Genomic DNA, 18,885 nt, shown 5'->3' with positions numbered 1-18,885 from the left:
GATAGTCACGAGGCCCAGGAATGAACACCTGTGCCTTGGAGACCTCGCCATGGCGCAATGCATCACTGAGACACACAAATTTTAGTAAGATTACAAAATAGAGAGAAAAAGGTGGAGGAAGAGAGAACCAATAGATACTCTACACAGATAGAGTTAATCTGTCATTAAACCTAAGAACTCCTCAGTTTTCTCTTGGTGACTTCATTTTCTGCAGAGCCTCTAAAACCTCTCCCTTTCCTTCAAATGAGCCCTGCATCCTGCCCTTCCCCCTGATGTTTGCTCGTACCTCTCCCCTTCCTCTCACAACATCAGTAGTGTCCCTCTTGTTTTCACTTTCTGTCCCATGGGCCTCTTTTAATTACCAGGTCACCTCCAACCATTTTTACTGCATACAAAATGATCCCAGCCCTCCCTGTCTTTCAAAGGGACTGGTTCCCTGAACAATACTCTTGTGAAATCTTTCACCATCCCTATTTCCAGCTATGCTTCTACTGGTGCCTTCTTCTGCAGACACACAAGGTCAATGTCTGCCCGTTTCCTCCTGCCACCTCATTATCCAGCACCTCAAACACTCCTTCCACGTGACAACAGTTCACAAGTACTTTCTCTATCTTATTTTATAGCCCCCTCCAAATTGGGAAGTTCAAATGCAGCATATATGACTGCTTCACTGAATATCTCTGTTACCCTGAACTGCCCGTGGCTTTTCGCCTTAATGCTCTCATTTCCATTTTCCATACTCACCTCAACATTTCCTGCATCGTTTCACTGAAACCCCAACGTAATATTTAAAAACAGTCACCCTCGACTGGGCTGGGAATGTGAATGGAGTGCCAGTTTCCTGCACTCCATCCTGTCCCAGACCATTTTCCTGCGGACAAGATGGGGGGGGCAGTTTGGCGACCCAGCCTCCTCACACCATAGTGTGGCCCAGCAGCACAAATAATTACTTCTTTTAATTTTTTTAAAATTGGGACGACAACGGAACGTTACGATAGAGTAGTTGATAGAATAGTTGTTAATATGCTAAATATAATCATTTAGATATATGTTTATGCTAATATGAAGTTACAAAATTTCATGTGATTTAATTCTCTTGCAGTTTGCAGATTTTAGCTGAAACAACAAGTTGCCTTCAATGCTTAGTGCTCAAACTCTCATTTGTACCAATCCAGAAAGAGATAGTACAACAGGTGCCTCCATTTTGAAGCATCCTCTCCCTCATTTAACTGCCATGGCTTTCAGGCGATCAGGCCTCTGATTGGCCCTCCAGTTTCAAGAGCCCGTCCGACCACGGTCCTTAATTGGAGAGCGTCAGTTGGTCGCTCTGGGGACAATCACGTTGAGCGACTGCTCCCCACTAAGTTTAAGCTTCGACCCTCATTTCAGCCCGACTGTGAGGTTCAGAAGCTCGCAAGGTAAAAACATCCAGCCTCTTAGCTATCATGTCTTCACAATAATGCTCCCAACTTCGGACCCCAGCTGCACTCCACGTTATCTTTGTAACAATTGTTGCTCATGATGTAGGGTGGGTCTGGCAATATTTGGGAGGAGGGTGGGCTGCTATATGCCAGGACTCAGTGCTATCTGGAACCTTGATGTACGATCACCTTCTTGTTTTCTCGTATTTTTATTTTTTGTTAAAATTAAATTCCTGCAGCAAGTGCATTTTTAACATTTTTCCTCTCTGTGGTTTGGTTATTTCACAAATGTTGTTCTGCAAGCGACTCTTCTTTGCCTTTTCAACCCTTTCACCCACTATTTGCACATTCTTTTACCCTTTCCATGGGCGGGATTCTACGACCCAACGCCGGGTCAGAGAATCGCCGGGAGATGGCGTGAATCCCGCCCTCGCCGTATCCTGTACTCTCCGCCACCAGAGACTCGGCGGGGGCAGGAATCGCGCCGCGCCGGTCGGCGTGCCCACCCTCGCCGATTCTCTGGCCCGCAATGGGCCGAAGTCCCGCTGCTGGAGTGCCTGTCCCGCCAGCGTGGATTAAACCACCTTTTGAATGGGGGGACAAGGCGGCGCGGGCAGGAGGGTCCTGGGGGGGGGCGTGGGGCGATCTGGCCCCGGGGGGTGCCCCCACGGTGGCCTGGCCCACGATCGGGGCCCACTGACCCGCGGGCGGGCCTGTGCCGTGGAGGCACTCTTTTTCTTCCGCCTTCGCCATGGTCTTCACTATGGCAGAGGCGGAAGAGACCCTGCTGCTGATGCTCCCGCGCATGCGCCGATCCGCGTCGCCCGGTGAAGACCTTTCGGCCCCGGCTGGCGTGGCACCAAAGGCCTTTCCCGCCAGCCGGCGGCGCGCAAACCACTCCGGCGCGGGCCTTGCCCCTCAAGGTGAGGGCTTGGCCCCTAAAGGCCCGACGCCGGAGTGGTTCCCGCCACTCCATTACGCCGGAACCCCCTGCCCGCCGGGTAGGGGAGAATCCCGCCCCATATGTCTACACTATCTAATTAATCTTTTGTATTGCTTATTTTCTACTTGGCAGCTTTCAGCTACTTATCAACTACCTTGCTGTGATTGGTGTGTCTGGTGCCTTTTCCTCCCACCTTCCACCTTTTTTTCCTCTCCAACTTCTTCTTTACTAACATTTACTCTTTATCGTTTGACTTTCAGATTGATGGAATGTACATACTCAAAATCAAATATCAGTCTTTTTTCATTACAGCTCTGTATTTGCAGTGCATCTTGTTTTCATTTTGGGTTTCTAGCCTATGCAGTTTTTATTTTAAAGTTTACTGTGTAATTCTCACTCAGAGTGGTTATGAGGGCCCTGGGGTTGAAACCAGGGGCGTCATTCTCCGACCCCCCGCCGGGTCGGAGAATGGCCGTTGGCCGCCGTGAATCCCGCCCCCGCCCCCGCCGAAGTCTCCGCTCCCGGAGATTGGGCGGGGGCGGGAATCCAGCCGCGCCGGTTGGCGGGACCCCCCGCTGGATTCTCCGGCCCGGATGGGCCGAAGTCCCGCCCAGAAACTGCCTGTCCCGCCGACGTAAATCAAACCTGGTATTTACCGGCGGGACCAGGCAGCGTGGGCGGGCTCCGGGGTCCTGGGGGGGGGCGCGGGGCGATCTGACCTCGGGGGGTGCCCCCACGGTGGCCTGGCCCGCGATCGGGGCCCACCGATCCGCGGGCGGGCCTGTGCCGTGGGGGCACTCTTTCCCTTCCGCCTCCGCTACGGCCTCCACCATGGCGGAGGCGGAAGAGACTCTCCCCACTGCGCATGCGCGGGAAACTTTCGGCGGCCGCTGACGCTCCCGCGCATGCGCGGGGAAACTGACAGCGGCCGCTGACGCTCCCGCGCATGCGCCCATTGATAATTGGCAGGAAGATAGAATCCTACTGCCAGCGAACAGTGCACGGCCGAGAAACACATGGCTGGCGTACTGGAGAATCCCTCCCAATTTCTTTTCTTAGATCTTAATTCCTTATACTTTATTGGAGCAATTGAAGATTGTGAAGTTTGCAATATTTGTGTTGGGTGGAAATTTGGTCCTGCTGTTAAATCTGGTGCTCTGAGGATATCTACAAAGCCTCATCCTATCTACATTGATTATCAAATGGCAAAAAATAAATGCTTAATCTTCTGTCTCATCCTTTTCATTTAACAGCCATCAATAGCAAGAGGATCTCACAGCCAGATCACAAAGGAAATGATGTTACATACTTTAAGCCAATGACAGATCTCATTTCTTCTCCTGTTCTATTCACCCCAGAAGTCCATATTCTTTATTCACAACGAACTGGATTGGTAAGTAAATGCGCTGATAAGTGCAATACTACTACAGAAAGATCATTACTGTTTATTTTACAAGCCTCCAGTTGTGATTTTGTTTTTCCTTTCCTATTTTTACCTTGTGCTGAGTTGAGTCCCATGAGTAAGCAGCAACCCTACCTCGAGTAACTATTGCTCATGCGTGAACTGAAATATTCTGTGCTGCGGTGAGCTGGTTTAGCACCGAGTGCAACACAAACTGTTATGCCTGATGACTTTCCAGTGGGGTTTATTGCATTGTTTTCTAGCCTGAAGATGAGATTGCTTCCTAGCTTCTGAACGTCAACTTTCATGCCTTTATTACTGCCTCAATAGAGATTAGGTGGTGCAACGTGAATCTAAGAACCAAGCTTACTTTCTTGGCCTCTCCACTGGTTGTGTCCCATGTAGTGAATGCATCATTGAGCCACATTTTGTTTTGAAGACAGCTTTTGCACTGTGATTGAAGACTGAGCTCAAATATATATGATGTTATCATGCAGCTCCTAATTGAGTTGACAAGAACTGGGATTTTCCAGTCCCATTGTGGTGGAACTCACTGCGGGAGAGTCGGCGGCCCAACCAAAAGTCCATTAATGTTTGTTGGGACTGGACGAACTCGGCGTTGGGCAGGGCCAGTAAATGAATGCCCTTGGCCTTTTTCCCTAGCATTTGGAAGAATGACAGATGATCGCAGTGAAATAAATGAAACACTTGAGCTGTTTGACGGGGTAGAGGTTAGGAGGACGTTTCCTCTCTGGCTGGCCGAAGAGTCTAGAACCCAAGATCACAGTGTCAGAACCCCGGGTCTGCCATTTTGGACTGATGAGGAGAAATTTCTGTACTCCATATTTTGTGATCCAATTGGAATATCTCCCCACTGAGTTGGGAATGCTCAGTTGTTGAGCATATTCAAGTCAGAGATCATTAGATTTTTTGATACCAATTAAATCAAGCTATATGGGGAGAAACGGCAAGATCAACCGATCTTATTGAATGGTGGCGTGGACTCGAAGGGCTGAACAAATTCCAGCTCCTGTACAAATATGATTTTTTTTTTTATCCCTTCTTTCCAAATTGTTTGGAGTCGTGGGCAGAGTAAAATCTTCTTGTTGAAAAATTAGAAGCACTGGTTTACGTTACAAAGTGTTCCTCTGACACAGTATTGCTTCAGACGAATCAATCACGTGCTGGACTCCATTCTCCGTCCCAACAAACACAGAATTCTAAACACTACAATACCTCAGTCCAGCTGATTTTTCAGACCAGAATCTGTTTGTCAGGATATTATATTCGCAGTTAGCATTAACAGAACTCCGTAGCAATATTTCCAGCAAATAAGGAAAGCTTTAAAAATACAATATGGTCAAACCAAGCCTTCCAAATTTCCATCTGCGACTTGCAAATTTGCTTTCCAAAAACCTCTTTTAATGTTAGCAGCAACTGCTATTTTTTTTTAAAAGTACCCTGGATAATACTTGTAAATTATATTAATTTGCTTTGCTTTTTAGGGGCATTCAATGAGTTTTGAAGTCACAAATCCTGAGAGGTAAGGAATCCTTTTTGTTTATTCTAAGTGAAGTGGTTTGGGGATAGTTTTTCATGTTGATGGTGCTACATGTATGTATGTATGTGTATGGTTGATGATGAGATACACCACTATATATAATTCAGAGAGCCCAAAGATGTGCCTCTATTCAGTAATTTGATAATTAGAAGACATGTCAGAGCCTTTGAGAGAGGCATAAAGGAAATTTCAAATGGCTTTATGCACTGACACCATTTCCTACAGGGGACACTAGAACTTAACGTTCTTACATTACACTTCAGAAGAACTTAATTGGTTGTAAAACGCTTTGGGACATTATTAGTTCCTGAAAGGTACTCGATAAATGGCAAAACTTTTCATCTGGCTCAGCACATGCATGTCAAAGTTTAAACATCAACAATTTAGCATCCACAAAACAGTTACAGAATGGAAACAGTGAAAAAAGGAGGTAATTACACTCAAATATATGTCAATGTAAATTATGAAAAATGAATCTTTTAGTATTAATTACTGAATCATAACATATGTTCTGTAAAGTCAGGTGAGAGTCTCTCCAAAAGAGTAACTAATCGTGTGAATCTTACCGCAAGTTTGCAATTAACTCTGGAACTTAAAACTGCCATCACAATTTAATTCGCAACTACAAATGGTTATTTTGTTCTACGGTGAAAAACTGTTCTATCATTGAACTGTACAGTTAAAGTAATGGCCGTTGAAGCCAAACATAATAATAATAATAACTGGACCAACTGTGGAAAAGGTATAAGGCGTCCACATTTGGAAATTATTTTAGCTTAAAAGAAATTTAAGAACAAGTCGAAGTTGCGGATTATAAGAGAATAAACCAGAATGGGCAACAGGACCTGTTATGAGCACTACCAGCTGAAACTGGAGGTTAAAATGTTTTGACCCACGTTCGGGCGAGGGTTACTATCTATCATACTACTTTGATTTTATTTTTAATTTCATGCACCAGTTTCAGTTTCAGCTGCGTAATACATGCTGAATATGTTCGACAGTTTTGTTAGGCCACAGGCAAGACTATAGATTAAATGGTTTACAAAAATGTATTACAGTTTTTGTGGTTTAATTAAAAGATTAGAGCAGATCTTGATGGAGAGAAGCCTCTTACAAAGGGTCCATTTACACTGTCAGTATGAAGTAATTTCATCTTTGCACAGATGTAAAACTAACAGTGCAAAGATGGGCTCTAAGTCTGACCTGATGCGAGAGCAAAGCAAAGTGAGGCTGGAGGCGATGGGGTCATATTGCTTCAGTTTGCTGAAGGGAGAATCCACTGCAGTGACAAACCTGATGTACTTGTAATTTATTCTTGCGATGTGGGCATCGCTGAAAATGCCAGCATTTATAGAATCATATGACCATAAGATGTCAGAGCTGACGTAGGCCATTCAGCCCATCGAGTCTGCTCTGCCATTCAATGATATCATTACTGATATTATAATCCTCAACTCCACTTTCCCACCTTAACCCCGTAACCCGATTCCCTTACTGAATCATAGGATTGTTACAGCACAGAAGATGACCATTCGGTCGATCGTGTTCACACTGACTCTCCTAAGGAGCAATTCACATAATGCCACTCCCCTGCCCTCGCCCACATCCCAGCGCATTCCTCCTTTTCAGAAATTTTGAAAATGTAGAAAAATTTACTGCCCACCTCAAGTTGCACCATGGAGTCGGTAGTGAGAGGCCTTGTTGAACTGCCGCAGTTAATGCATTGAAGGTACTCCCCAGTGCTGTTAGGTAGAGAGATCTAGGATTTGAACCAAGCAACAATGAAGAAACAGTGATATATGTCCAAGTCAATATGCTGCATGACTTTTTTATAATCTTTATTAGTGTCACAAGTAGGCTTACAATAACACTGCAATGAAGTTACTGTGAAAATCCCCTAGTCGCCACATTCCGGCGCCTGTTCGGGTACACTGAGGGAGAATTTAGAATGTCTTTCAAGACTTGTGGGAGGAAATCGGAGCACCCGGAGGAAACCCACGCAGACACGGGGAGAACGTGCAGACTCCGCACAGACAGTTACCGAAGCCGGGAATCGATCTCGGGTCCCTGGCGCTGTGAAGCACCAGTGCTAACCACTGTGTCACCATGCCGCCCGACTTGAAGGGCAACTTGCAGTTGATGATGATCCCATGCGTCTGCGAGCCTTGTTCTTCTAGGATAGATTGTGGGTTATTATCCAAGAACCTTGACAACTTGTGGCAGTGCATCCTGCAGATAATACTCACCATAACCATGATGCACCAGTGCTGGAGGGAGAGACTGTTATGTCTATTTGCAATAACCTCAATCTAAATGTATCAGACATTTCTCTCCCACCTGTTCTGCAAATATTTACATTTCTGACTTTAAGAGACAATCATGCATCCAGGTGTTTGCAGATCCCTCTTGTAAACAGGATCTAACCAGGCAGAAGTCAATCAATGGAAAATGGATTCAGCTTGACTGAACCTGAATACTTATTACCAGTCTCTATTGGGTAGTTAGTGGAAATACACTCAAGGGTTGTATTATGTCATTACACATGTATTCTCCATACAAAATTAAAAGGATACATTTTGTGATGGATACCACCAAGATTAATTCGCAAAAATGATGTGAAATCACCCCATGGACTGAAGTAATGGTTTGTACTTGGTGTAGTTCCATTCTACACTGGCACAGCAAAGAACACCAATTCAGGCCAGGCATGTCTGTTTCAATATGATGACAAGTTGGTCTGGGTTACATCTGGCTAGTGACCAACATACCGACTTTATCACAGAACCAAAAATTGCAGTGAGATGATGCTCATTTTTTAAAAAAAAACAGAGTTACTCTAACCATCTGAAATTTAACTTCATAATAATAATCTTTATTGTCACAAGTAGCTTACATTAACACTGAAATGAAGTTACTGTGAAAAGCCCCTAGTCGCAACATTCCGGTACCTGTTCGGGTGCACAGAGGGAGAATTCAGAATGTCCAAATTACCTAACAGTATGTCTTTCGGGACTTGTGGGAGGAAACCGGAGCATCCGGAGGAAACCCACGCAGACACAGGGAGAACGTGCAGATTCCACACAGACAGTGACCCAAGCCGGGCATCGAACCTGGGAGTTAAAGCTGTGAAGCTACAGTGCTCCCCACTGTGTGACCACGCTGCCCTACTTCCACGTAGATGGAATAGAATGTAAATGGATTATGGATGTTCGAACTTATCTCAATATGACTACAATTGCATTCTGATGTGACATCTGACAGCATTGTGTATCGCTTCTAACCGTGTGCTTTTAACATGCAGGTTTCCAATGAAGAGGGACCACAAGACTCTGTTTAAAGATGAATCGGACCCACCAGTCAAACAAGCTAGGCTTTGCAAACCAGAAAGAGGTACAAAAATTGTCTTTAATATTGAGTGCTCAGGGTGTGCAGGGTACAAGGTGAGAGGGAAGCCCTTGTTGAGAATTATTTTGCCTTGGCTATTTTAACTCCTGGGCCTCACTTGAATAATGCAGCATTGCCCCAACATGGTCACCAAGCAGGCAGGGGTTATGATCTGTAAGCAGGGCCGTAAATTTGAGCGGGAGCCTGTCAGCTTCAGAAACCCATGGAAGCAATGTGTCCTATAAAGTTAGTGCTGGGATTTAAGAAGAGATGCCGTCGCTGAGAGAGAGAAGCGAGGCTAGAGCTGGGAAGGCCGAAGCATCCTCACCGTGTGAAACTCTCCTATGTCTCCTGATCCACCAGGAATCCACAGAAAAGAATGCTTCGTGAAAATATTTACCCTGGTAGCCCAAATGTGAGGTGTAGTACGGCAGAGGCAACCAGGGGACACAAGAAGAGACAGTTTTCATTGATATCCATACAGGCAGCAACAAACTAAGCAGTAATGTAAACAGAAACCATGATGCCTGTCAGAGGCAGATTTGGCCAAGTATTCAATTGCTTTCCTCCTGTACAGTCCAACTGAGCAATTTTATTCTCACTCACTTTTCAGACCTTCCCCAGTTATCAGGGTAGGTAAAATTAGTGTTCCTGTTAGTCTCTGCTTCTCTATTAAACAACTATCTGATCATGCAAATTACTGTTTAAAAAGAAGGTTGTGAAAATTGTTTGTCGTTGATTTGTGACTTTCAATAAAACATGTCATAAAAACCAGAAGAGAGTCTGAGTAACCAGATAGACAACTAGTTTTGATGAAGCCACAAGTCATAAGATCAAAATCTGAATACTTGTAAATGCTACTGCCTTAAAATGAACTCAGAAATACTTTCTTTAACTGCTGGACATTCTAAACTCCTGACTTTTAGAGGCCCATAAATCAAAGTAAGAGCATAATATCATGGAGTTATTTTGATAGTGCAGGAGCTTTGTATAGCTATATAACAATGGTGGTTGCAGAGATACATTCATGAGGTGAAAGTCAAAACATCTACTGAGATCAAAGAAGAGCAAAATACTACAGAACTAAAGCTATTGGGCTGAATTTTTCCAGTCTCCACCAAGCCAGCTTTGGAGGTGGTTGGGGCAGCGTGGAAATCTGGAATAATGCACATTAGTCCGTTCCATGACGTATTCCCACCTTTGTGTACTTTTCCTGGAGGTTGCTACCAACACCAGTGGCATATCTGCATGGCAGCAACAGACAGCCCCTTAAAAAGGCAATTAGCCCTTCTTCTTGGAAGAATTGCTATTTTGTGAGTGGTGCATGGGTCTTGCATTGTGTCCACTCTCACAGATGGACGGATGAGACAGAGCTGTTTCACAGCAGGAGGTTGGAGCCTTGGTGCCTTTGACCACTAAGAGCTCACTTGCAGAAAATGACAAGGCTGCTGTTTACCCATATTGCAGTCTTGCCATTGGGGAATGAAAGAGCCACGTGCATTTTAATTTTTGTCTGCTGTATGGATGCTAATGGCCGACTCTGTGCACCCCTGCCACTCCATCAGTCTAACCCTCAGCAGCAGTCCCACTGGTCTTTCAGTGGGGGCTGCCAGACTCCATTGCAGTGGGTCACGGTGTCCTGAGCTCGTACTGCCTGGAACACACGCCATTGTCCCGAATTGGGCAATGAACGCAGAGGTGCCCCTGTTCATTGGCCATCACTTGCAAGATTACGTTCAGAGGCAAATGTCAGACACCAAGAGATGGGACCCGGAAAGGGCCCCGACAAGTATGTGGTGAAAATGTTGGAGGAGCTGATGGGGGAGGAGGCCTTTGACCTATCCCTCGAGGTGGATCAAGGACACAGGGTGCTGAGAAGGAGGCGGCAGGTGGGGCAGCTGCCGAGAGTGATGGTGGTGAGGCCGAATTGGCTCTTGGATAAAGAGAAGCTCCTGAGGTGGGCAAGGCAGACCAAGAAGTGTACCTGGGAGCGTTTGTTAAAGGAGAGACAGAGGCTCTAGATGGAGTTCGGGTTAGTGTCCACAGGGAAGGCGATCGGGCAATTGTGGAGGGCCAGGGGGGCAGTGTACGAGCACGGGTAAAAGGCGAGTAGGATCCGGGCCCACCAGCTGGGGAAGCAGGCAGCGGTGAGGGAGATAGGTAGGATGAGGGATGAGAGGGGCAAGGTGGTGTTGGACCCTGAAGGGGCAAATAGGGTATTTGAAGCCTTCTCCAGAAGGCTGTACAAGTCAGAGCCTCTGCTTGGGGAGGAGGGGATGAGACGATACCTGGATCAGTTTCGTAGGGTGGAGCAGAAGAAGGTGGAGGGTTTGGGGGCCCCGATCGGGCTGGGGGAGGTGATGAATGACATTGGTGCGATACAGGCAGGGAAGGCCCTGGGGTCGGACGGGTTCCCAGTGGAATTTTACATGATGTTTGGAGCAGAGTTGGGGCTTCTGCTAGTGAGGATGTGCAATAAGACGAGGAGTAGAGGGGAGCTACCCCCCACATTGTCCATTTCCCTGATTTTCAAGAAAGATAAGGACCTGGAGCAGTGTGGGTCATACTGTCTGATATTGTTGCAGAATGTTGGTGCAAACTTTTAGCGAAGCTGTTAGCATCGCGGATAGAGGATTGCACGCTGGGGGTGATAGGGGAGGACCAGACAGGATTTGTGAAGGGGTGGCAGTTGTTGACGAATGTCGTAGGCTCCTTAATGTTGTTATGATGCCCTCGGAGGGGCAGGTGGTAGAAGGAACAATGGCAATGGGTGTGGAGATGGCCTTTGACCGGGTGGAGTGGGCATATCTGTTGGAGGTGTTGCGTTGGTTCGTGTTTGGCCAGAGGTTCGTGGATTGGGTTCGGCTGCTGAACAGGGCGCCAATAGCAAGTGTCCGTACGAACAGGGTGAGTTTGGGGTAATTCGGGCTGTATCGGGAGATGAGGCAGGGGTGTTGTTTTTCACCTTGGCGATAGAGCCGCTGGCGATGGCACTGAGGGAGTTGAGAGGTTGGAAAAGGATTGAGCGGAGGGCAGGGCGGCGGCTGAACACAGAATCTTGTTGTATGCGGACAATCTTTTGTTATATATTTCGGACCGGTGGGCAACTTTGAAAGGATCATGGAGATTTTGAGGGAATATGGCTGGTTTTCGAGGTCTGAATTGAACATGGGGAAGAGCGAGGTGTTCCCGATTAATGCCAGAGAGCAGGAGAAGAGACTAGGGGTGTTGCCGTTCTGGGTGGTGGGGCAGGTTTTCGGTATTAAGAACATAAGAACATAAGAACTAGGAGCAGGAGTAGGCCATCTGGTCCCTCGAGCCTGCTCCGCCATTCAATGAGATCATGGCTGATCTTTTGTGGACTCAGCTCCACTTTCCGGCCCGAACACCATAACCCTTAATCCCTTTATTCTTCAAAAAACTATCTATCCAAGTGATGTGGAGTTGGGAGCAGCTACATAAATTGAACTTGGCATGGCTGGTGGAGGGGGAGTGGATGAAGGCGGATTCCATGAGGTGAGATGTGCTGCCACTGTCACTGGCTGGGTAGGTGCAGATTAAAATGGCAGTGCTGCCTAGGTTCTTGTTCGTGTTTCAGAACCTCCCCATGTTAGTTCTCAACTCCTTTTTTAGGAAGGTAAACTGGATAATTTCGGGGTTTGGTTGGGCGGGGAAGATCCCATGGGTGAGGAGGGTGTTTTTGGAGAGGGAACGAGGGGTGAAGGGGTGCTGGCGTTGCCAAAGAGATGAATTATTATTCGGCTGCGAACATCACAATGGTGAGGAAATGGACTGTGGAGGCGGGGTCAGTGTTGAGGTGGATGGAGACGGAGTCATGTAGTGGGACGGGTCTGAGGGCACTATTACTGGTGCCCCTTCCATTCTTGGTGATCCCATACTCCATGAGTCCAGCGATGGTTTCAGCTTTGCGGGTGTTGTGCCAGTGCAGGCAACATTTCAGTTCAGAAGGCATGTCCTTGTGGGCCGGTACGGTGTGTGACAATCACAGGTTTCTGGCGGCAAGACTGGATGCGAGGTTCCGGTGGGCAGGTGGGGGTAGAGTACAAGAGGCATTTGTTTATAGGCGGGAAGTTTGCAAGTCTGGAGGAGTTGGAGGTAACATATGAGCTGCCCAAAGGGAATGGTTTCCCATACCAGCAGGTGAGGGATTTTTGTGAGGAGAGAGGTGCGTTCTTCCTGGGGCTGCTGCCTCCGATGTTGCAGGATAAGCTGTTGTCAGAGAATGATATTGGGTAGGGGAGGGTGTCGGACATCTGCAGTGAGTTGATGGAGAGGGAGGGTGCTCCAGTGGAGGAGATTAAGCGTAAATGAAAGGAGGAGGAATGCGGCCGGGATGTGGAAAGAGACACCTTAGCTCTTGCATGGGGCACCTGACCACCCCCAAAATGGCACCTTATCTCCTGCAAAGAACACCTGACCTCCCCTAAAGCTGACCAGGGACCATATCCATAAGGATACCCTACTTTCCAAAGGATTCCTCAAAGTTTAGACCTGTTCCTCCACACCCTGGGAGTGATTCAGCAGACTTAAAACTAAGTCTGCTTTCGGGCCTATTGGCGGGGTGATTCTCAACAGCTGCAGTGCTGAGAATCATCCCACTATCCAACGGCACTGACGTTTAAGGTGCATCTTGACAAATTCATGAATAGGACGGGCGGAAGTGGAGAAGATTTTAGTTTAGACGGGTAGCATGGTCGGCGCAGGCTTGGAGGACCGAAGGGCCGGTTTCTGTGCTGTACTTTACTTTGTTCTTTGTCGTTTTTTGTGGCCTCAGGGAGTTTCTCCCACCAAGTCCGCACTTTGGAGAGATTCCCGGCAGATGAGTTGATCGCGCCAGCAGGAACGGCTGTTCGCAGATCGGTGCACCATTTTGATCCATAGCCCAGATCTCTCCCCCTCTTTCAGGTCCCCAGCCCCTGCTTTCTACCTCCCCACCCCCACCTCACACGCTGAGAGACTTGTAGAGGCCCCTGATAACATCCCCTCACCCCCCTGTAATTGGCAAGGACCAACCACTGTCAGTGCCAACCTGGCACCCAGGCACCTTGGCATTGCCAGCCTGGTGCCTTGGCAGTTCCATCGACATCCTGGGAATGCTCATTAGGCTCATTCAAATATTGAGATCTGGATCGTGCCCAGTTGAGGGCGAGATCCAGTTCGCATTGGATGGAGGGAGTCAGGTGATTCCGGCGCAGAGCCCAATTTGCGGCTCTCGCGCGATTCACCTGTTCACCCGGATCTGTGCCAGGTGCAAAGGGATCATTTACTGATTCCCCGAATCTACACATGTCATGTTTCACAAAGCTGGAACACCGGCTATAGGCAAGATTGGAGGCTGCTGCTGATGTATATGGGCCGCTGCATTTGCGAAATGCACGTGCAAATCCTGATGTGGGGCCATTCCGTCCCCTACAAAAAATGGCCGATGCCGTCTTTGGGGGCAGGATTACTGGATTTTGGCCTCTTTCGTAGTCTCTCTGTTATTCCAAAATACAGGCTTGACTATTTCCCTTGGGTGGTGTGTGAGGGTCAATGGGTCACATTGCTTTCATACATAGCTGTTTCATAAGAATTATCTTTGTGAGAATTCCTTATGATCAAAATTTAAAACTACTTGAAACTTCATGAACACTATCATAAAAATGAATATTACTGAAAATAAATCTCTTGATTTTATTTATATCAATTAGTGCTATAACTAACAAAACTAGAAATTGATTACAATATTTCTGCAAGATAAACTGGATGATGTTATTAATTTAAAATAGAGTCTGTCACCAAAATCCTTATTTATTATGAACAAATGAATCCTATGCTCATGCGGTTTGGATTAAAATGCTGCAGCGTGCCGTGTAGATCTGCTATTAAATGTACAGTGTCAATCTTAATACAACTACGTATAGAATAAACACAGCAGTAATAATATATTTTGTTGTAAAATAGAAAATCACTTCATAAAGGTTATTGGAACATTGTGTAGTTTTGAAGGCAATTCAGGTTTCAAATCTTTTTGCACTTTTAAAATTCAATGAACAATTATAATTATATATAATGTGCAAATATAATATATCAATATTGACTTTGTATGGTTTTCCTTGGAAAATGGTAGGAATAATGAACAAGTGTAAATTTTAACATAAGTAAAACATATCTATATTCCTTTCTAGTGCTGCTATATGTGCGGAGGGAGTCAGATGAAGTGTTCGATGCTCTGCTGTTAAAGACGCCTAATCTTAATGGACTGAAGAACGCTGTTAGTATCATATTACCTACTTCTCTTTGTTGGATACCTTGTCTCAAAATATAGTATGGTTAATGGCAAAAAATCAATCTGTGAGTGCCATTTCATGGTATTAAACCATGATGGTATTTCCAGCAAATTGAGGAATTTCAGAGCTATCTGCACCTGGCTCTGTATCGAGTAACGACCTCCATTGAGTTCAAGAGGAATAATGTTCGGTGCATCCATCTGGACTGACCAGGTCCAGGCCAACTAATATTCACCCTGACAATACAAAGTAATTCAGTGGGATCCCCCTACACTTAGCAAGTTTGTTTAGTGGGTACCTAAGCCATAAAGACAAAAAGTGTAATGTAATGGGTTAATAGGATGGATATGCTAATGAATCATGCAGACCATGATGCATCAGTGACATAAGAGTGTGCTGAACTTGAGAGGATGGAATACACTGTGTTCAAGGGAGACATACCTACTCTGTCAGATATCTTATAAATAGTGTTAATGAACCAATGTAAAGCAAGTATCAGAGTAAGACCACAGTCTCGCCAGGTAAAACTTATCAATCATACTAGAAGCCAGCAACCATGCCAAGAATATATCGAGCAGGAAGGTCCCTAAATAATGCCCGAATTAGCTGATCTCAGTTTGTGTGGTTTTATGAGTGGTAAAATTGGCTTCAGTATTCCTGAGTTAGGGAGGGATTGTTACCAAGTGATCTACGATAATTGTGTCAGTATGGGTGCCAGGTGATGACAAGATCAGGCTTAGCTACTTTGGTGGTGTCAGTGGGAGGAAACTTGTACTCTCGCTCGGGTGAGCTTTGGGGAGGAAAGGACAGGTACTTAAACAGGATGGTGGTATAACTGAACCCCACCACCTTCCTGCCCCTGCCCAAATGAAGATTGGGTGGGAAGGCTCCTGGTCTACTTTCCCAGCATGCTGCTAGGTGAGGTCCTGAAATGGTCAGTTAATGACCAATTAAGGGCCTCATCCCTCTGCTGCTGGTTTTAACCCAGCTGCAGGCAGCCTGTCACCATGCGGAAACCACAACATGTAAACTGAAACGGGCTGCTCGCTCGAGGGATTTGACATTGGAAAGCGGGGGCCAACCCCTGCCCATGGTGCTCATCCCCCTACAGCGACCCTCCCTCCCCCAGCAAATTGTACTTAGCATATTACCTGGCCTGGGCTACTCCACAATCCTGGGACTCCAGTGCCTGTCAGTCTGGCAGCAGCAGTGGCACTGCTGAGCACAAGCGCTAATTGGCAGGCAGCTCTGAGTGGGTAAGGCTTCCACCAGGGAAGACCTCCCACTGGGCTCACTACTGTCTGATTGGCCTGTGATTTCACAATCTTTCCGAAAAAGAGGCAGCATGGGTCTCTCGCTGACTGTCCAGCCAGCAGGCAAGAGCCCGATGCCTCGACAAGATTCTGACGCAAAGTGTGCCTGACAGCTGTTGAACTGTACCCAACCAGAACTAAAGTAAAGGAGAAGTGGGAGAAAACTGATGTGATAAATTATGGACATGGCACATATTTAATAATAATCTTGATTAGTGTCACAAGTAGGCTTACATTAACACACAATGAAGTTACTGTGAAAATCCCCTAGTCGCCACACTTCGGCACCTGCTTACGTACACAGAGGGAGAATTCAGAATGTCCAATTCACCTAACAAGCCCATCTTTCAGGACTTGTGGGAGGATATCAGAGCACCCAGAGGAAACCCACACAGACACAGGGAGAACATGCAAACTCTGCACAGACAGTGACCCAAGTCGGGAATCGAACCCAGGTCCCTGGCGCAGTGAAGCAACAGTGCTAACCACAATGCTACCATATTTGGAAAGTAGGCACCTACACAATTCATCTGGAAAATCAGTTGGAAAATAGTTTTTATGGGATGAAAATGCACATTGCAATATTGGCATTTCAAGCTGTTAAAATGTTCCCCTGCCTGCCATTTTAACGAGGTAATTTCCTTTCAAAATACAAAACCAAATAATGTGGAGGCTGGAAATCGAGTAAGATCAGAAAACGCTGGAAAAACTCAGTCGGTCAGGCAGCATCTGTGGAGAACTTTTCAAAATAAGTACAGACATTTTAATAGTTCATACAATGATTTGCCCTCTGACACTCCATTAAATTAAGTTTTTCATTTATTTTTCATAATTTGTAGAACACTGGAAATACTCAAATATGATCAACTACCAGATTATCAGGAATTCTTCACCACTGGTGATAATTTGCTCAGCAACAAGCACAGGATTGCAAACATTTTGATTTCTTTAATTTCTTTGGATTTTCTTCACTAATATTATTCATGTGGCATTGAACTTTACGGGAATCATTAAGAGTGTTCCAGAAAAGTGGCTGGAAGTTAGAAATGTAGAAAAACCTAAATCCTCTGATCCTGAATCCTCGCATTAAGCTGAGCTTAAAGAGAGCATAGGTCAGGAATGTGGTTGGTGGGAGTGTTGGGGAATTTCCTTTTGTTGCATATTCTTATCGTCACATATGTTGATAGATCCTGATTAAGCAATGCCATGATTTTAACATCCTCCTCCTTGTTTACAAATCCTTCATGGTCTTTCCCTTGCTCATTTCCTTATCTCTGATCAAGCCCAGAACCCTCTGAGATAGCTGTGCTCTTCTAACTCTGCACTCCTGAACATCCCCAATTTTAATTGCTCCACCTCTGGCAGCCGTGCCTTCAGCTGGCTGGATCCTAAGCACTGGAATTCCCTCCCTATATCCCAATGCATCTCTACTACTTTGCTTTCCCCTTTTTAAGATACTCCTTAAAATTATTTTCCCCAGCATATGGTCACCTGCCCTAATATTCCTAATATGTGGCTTGATGTTATCTTTTGTTTGATAATGCTCTGTAAATTGCCTTGGGATGTCCAATTGCATTAAAGATGGCAATTAAATACTTGCTTTTGTCTTTGGCCATAATGAGGAAAATGTATGAAAAACACTAAGGACTTCCATGGACGGTAAAAGCCTCCAGTAAATATGCCATCCTTTCCCATGTTTTCAACTTTATTACGACTCACAAATATTAACCTCTCAGCAGAGATGACCTGGGATACTTGAAGCAATTTTGCATGACCCTTTTATCAATTGTATTTTGATGTTCTTGACCTAGATTTCAGAAAAGTATGGACTGCCTGAGGAGAGAATTTGCAAAGTTTACAAGAATTGTATAAAAGGGTGAGTAATTGAACAGATGTTATCTCTGTATTGTACGTGCCTCATTTACACTGCATTATTAGTAGCAACCACCAGTGGGCTGTTATGCACACAAACTGAGATAATGATCTTGAACTGTAAGTTTTACAACAGGTACAACTCTGAAATCAGTATTTGCAGTCATTACTCGCATCCATGGATGGAATTTTCCTTTTAGCCAACATCTCACATATCATGAAACACTACATCATGATTGTATTTTGATAATAAATGGTATTTTACATAAACAACATGTTCACAGCCCAAGGATAGCAGGAAATTTCCAGCCTTTCACACCGTAAGAACTTTCCGGTCCCGCCGGTGTGGATGCAGATTTCAATGGCTCGCCGGCCCGCCAAAGATTCAGATTAAAACGTTCATACGTAGATGAAGGGCGCGGTCCAATGGCCACACTGTGTCTGAAAAGCAGCTCGCTGCTCCCGGAATCTACCCGGCTCACAACGTCTTGCAAGATTCAATGTCATCACGCGAGACGTTGCGATGTGAATCACGCCCACAATGGGTGGCATCATTTTTTAGCAAATCTGCATTTTAGAGCGAGGCTGTAAGCCTCACTCTAATGTGCAGATTCCCAAGGTATCTGAGGCTTTAGGATTCAACCCCTTTGTCTCAGAAACCTCGGGCACTCATGGGGATTTCCCAGGGAATTAGAGGCC

General features: G+C 45.8%; 1 protein-coding gene across 3 annotated transcripts in view; it reads left to right on the top strand.

The window, feature by feature from the left end:
* The window catches only part of LOC140416499 (grainyhead-like protein 3 homolog), a 117,612-nt gene that overhangs the window by 87,956 nt on the left and 10,771 nt on the right, over positions 1-18,885 (top strand). For all 3 annotated transcript variants that reach the window (XM_072501133.1, XM_072501132.1, XM_072501134.1), the window contains exons 11-15: positions 3,618-3,757; positions 5,272-5,309; positions 8,629-8,717; positions 14,900-14,985; positions 18,126-18,190. In XM_072501133.1, the coding sequence (XP_072357234.1) occupies positions 3,618-3,757; positions 5,272-5,309; positions 8,629-8,717; positions 14,900-14,985; positions 18,126-18,190 (418 nt within the window). The remainder of the gene's footprint in view (positions 1-3,617; positions 3,758-5,271; positions 5,310-8,628; positions 8,718-14,899; positions 14,986-18,125; positions 18,191-18,885) is intronic.

This window comes from Scyliorhinus torazame, chromosome 1 (genome assembly GCF_047496885.1).
Source record: "Scyliorhinus torazame isolate Kashiwa2021f chromosome 1, sScyTor2.1, whole genome shotgun sequence".
NCBI lineage: Eukaryota > Metazoa > Chordata > Chondrichthyes > Carcharhiniformes > Scyliorhinidae > Scyliorhinus > Scyliorhinus torazame.
This window is presented reverse-complemented; position numbering and strand designations above follow the sequence as displayed.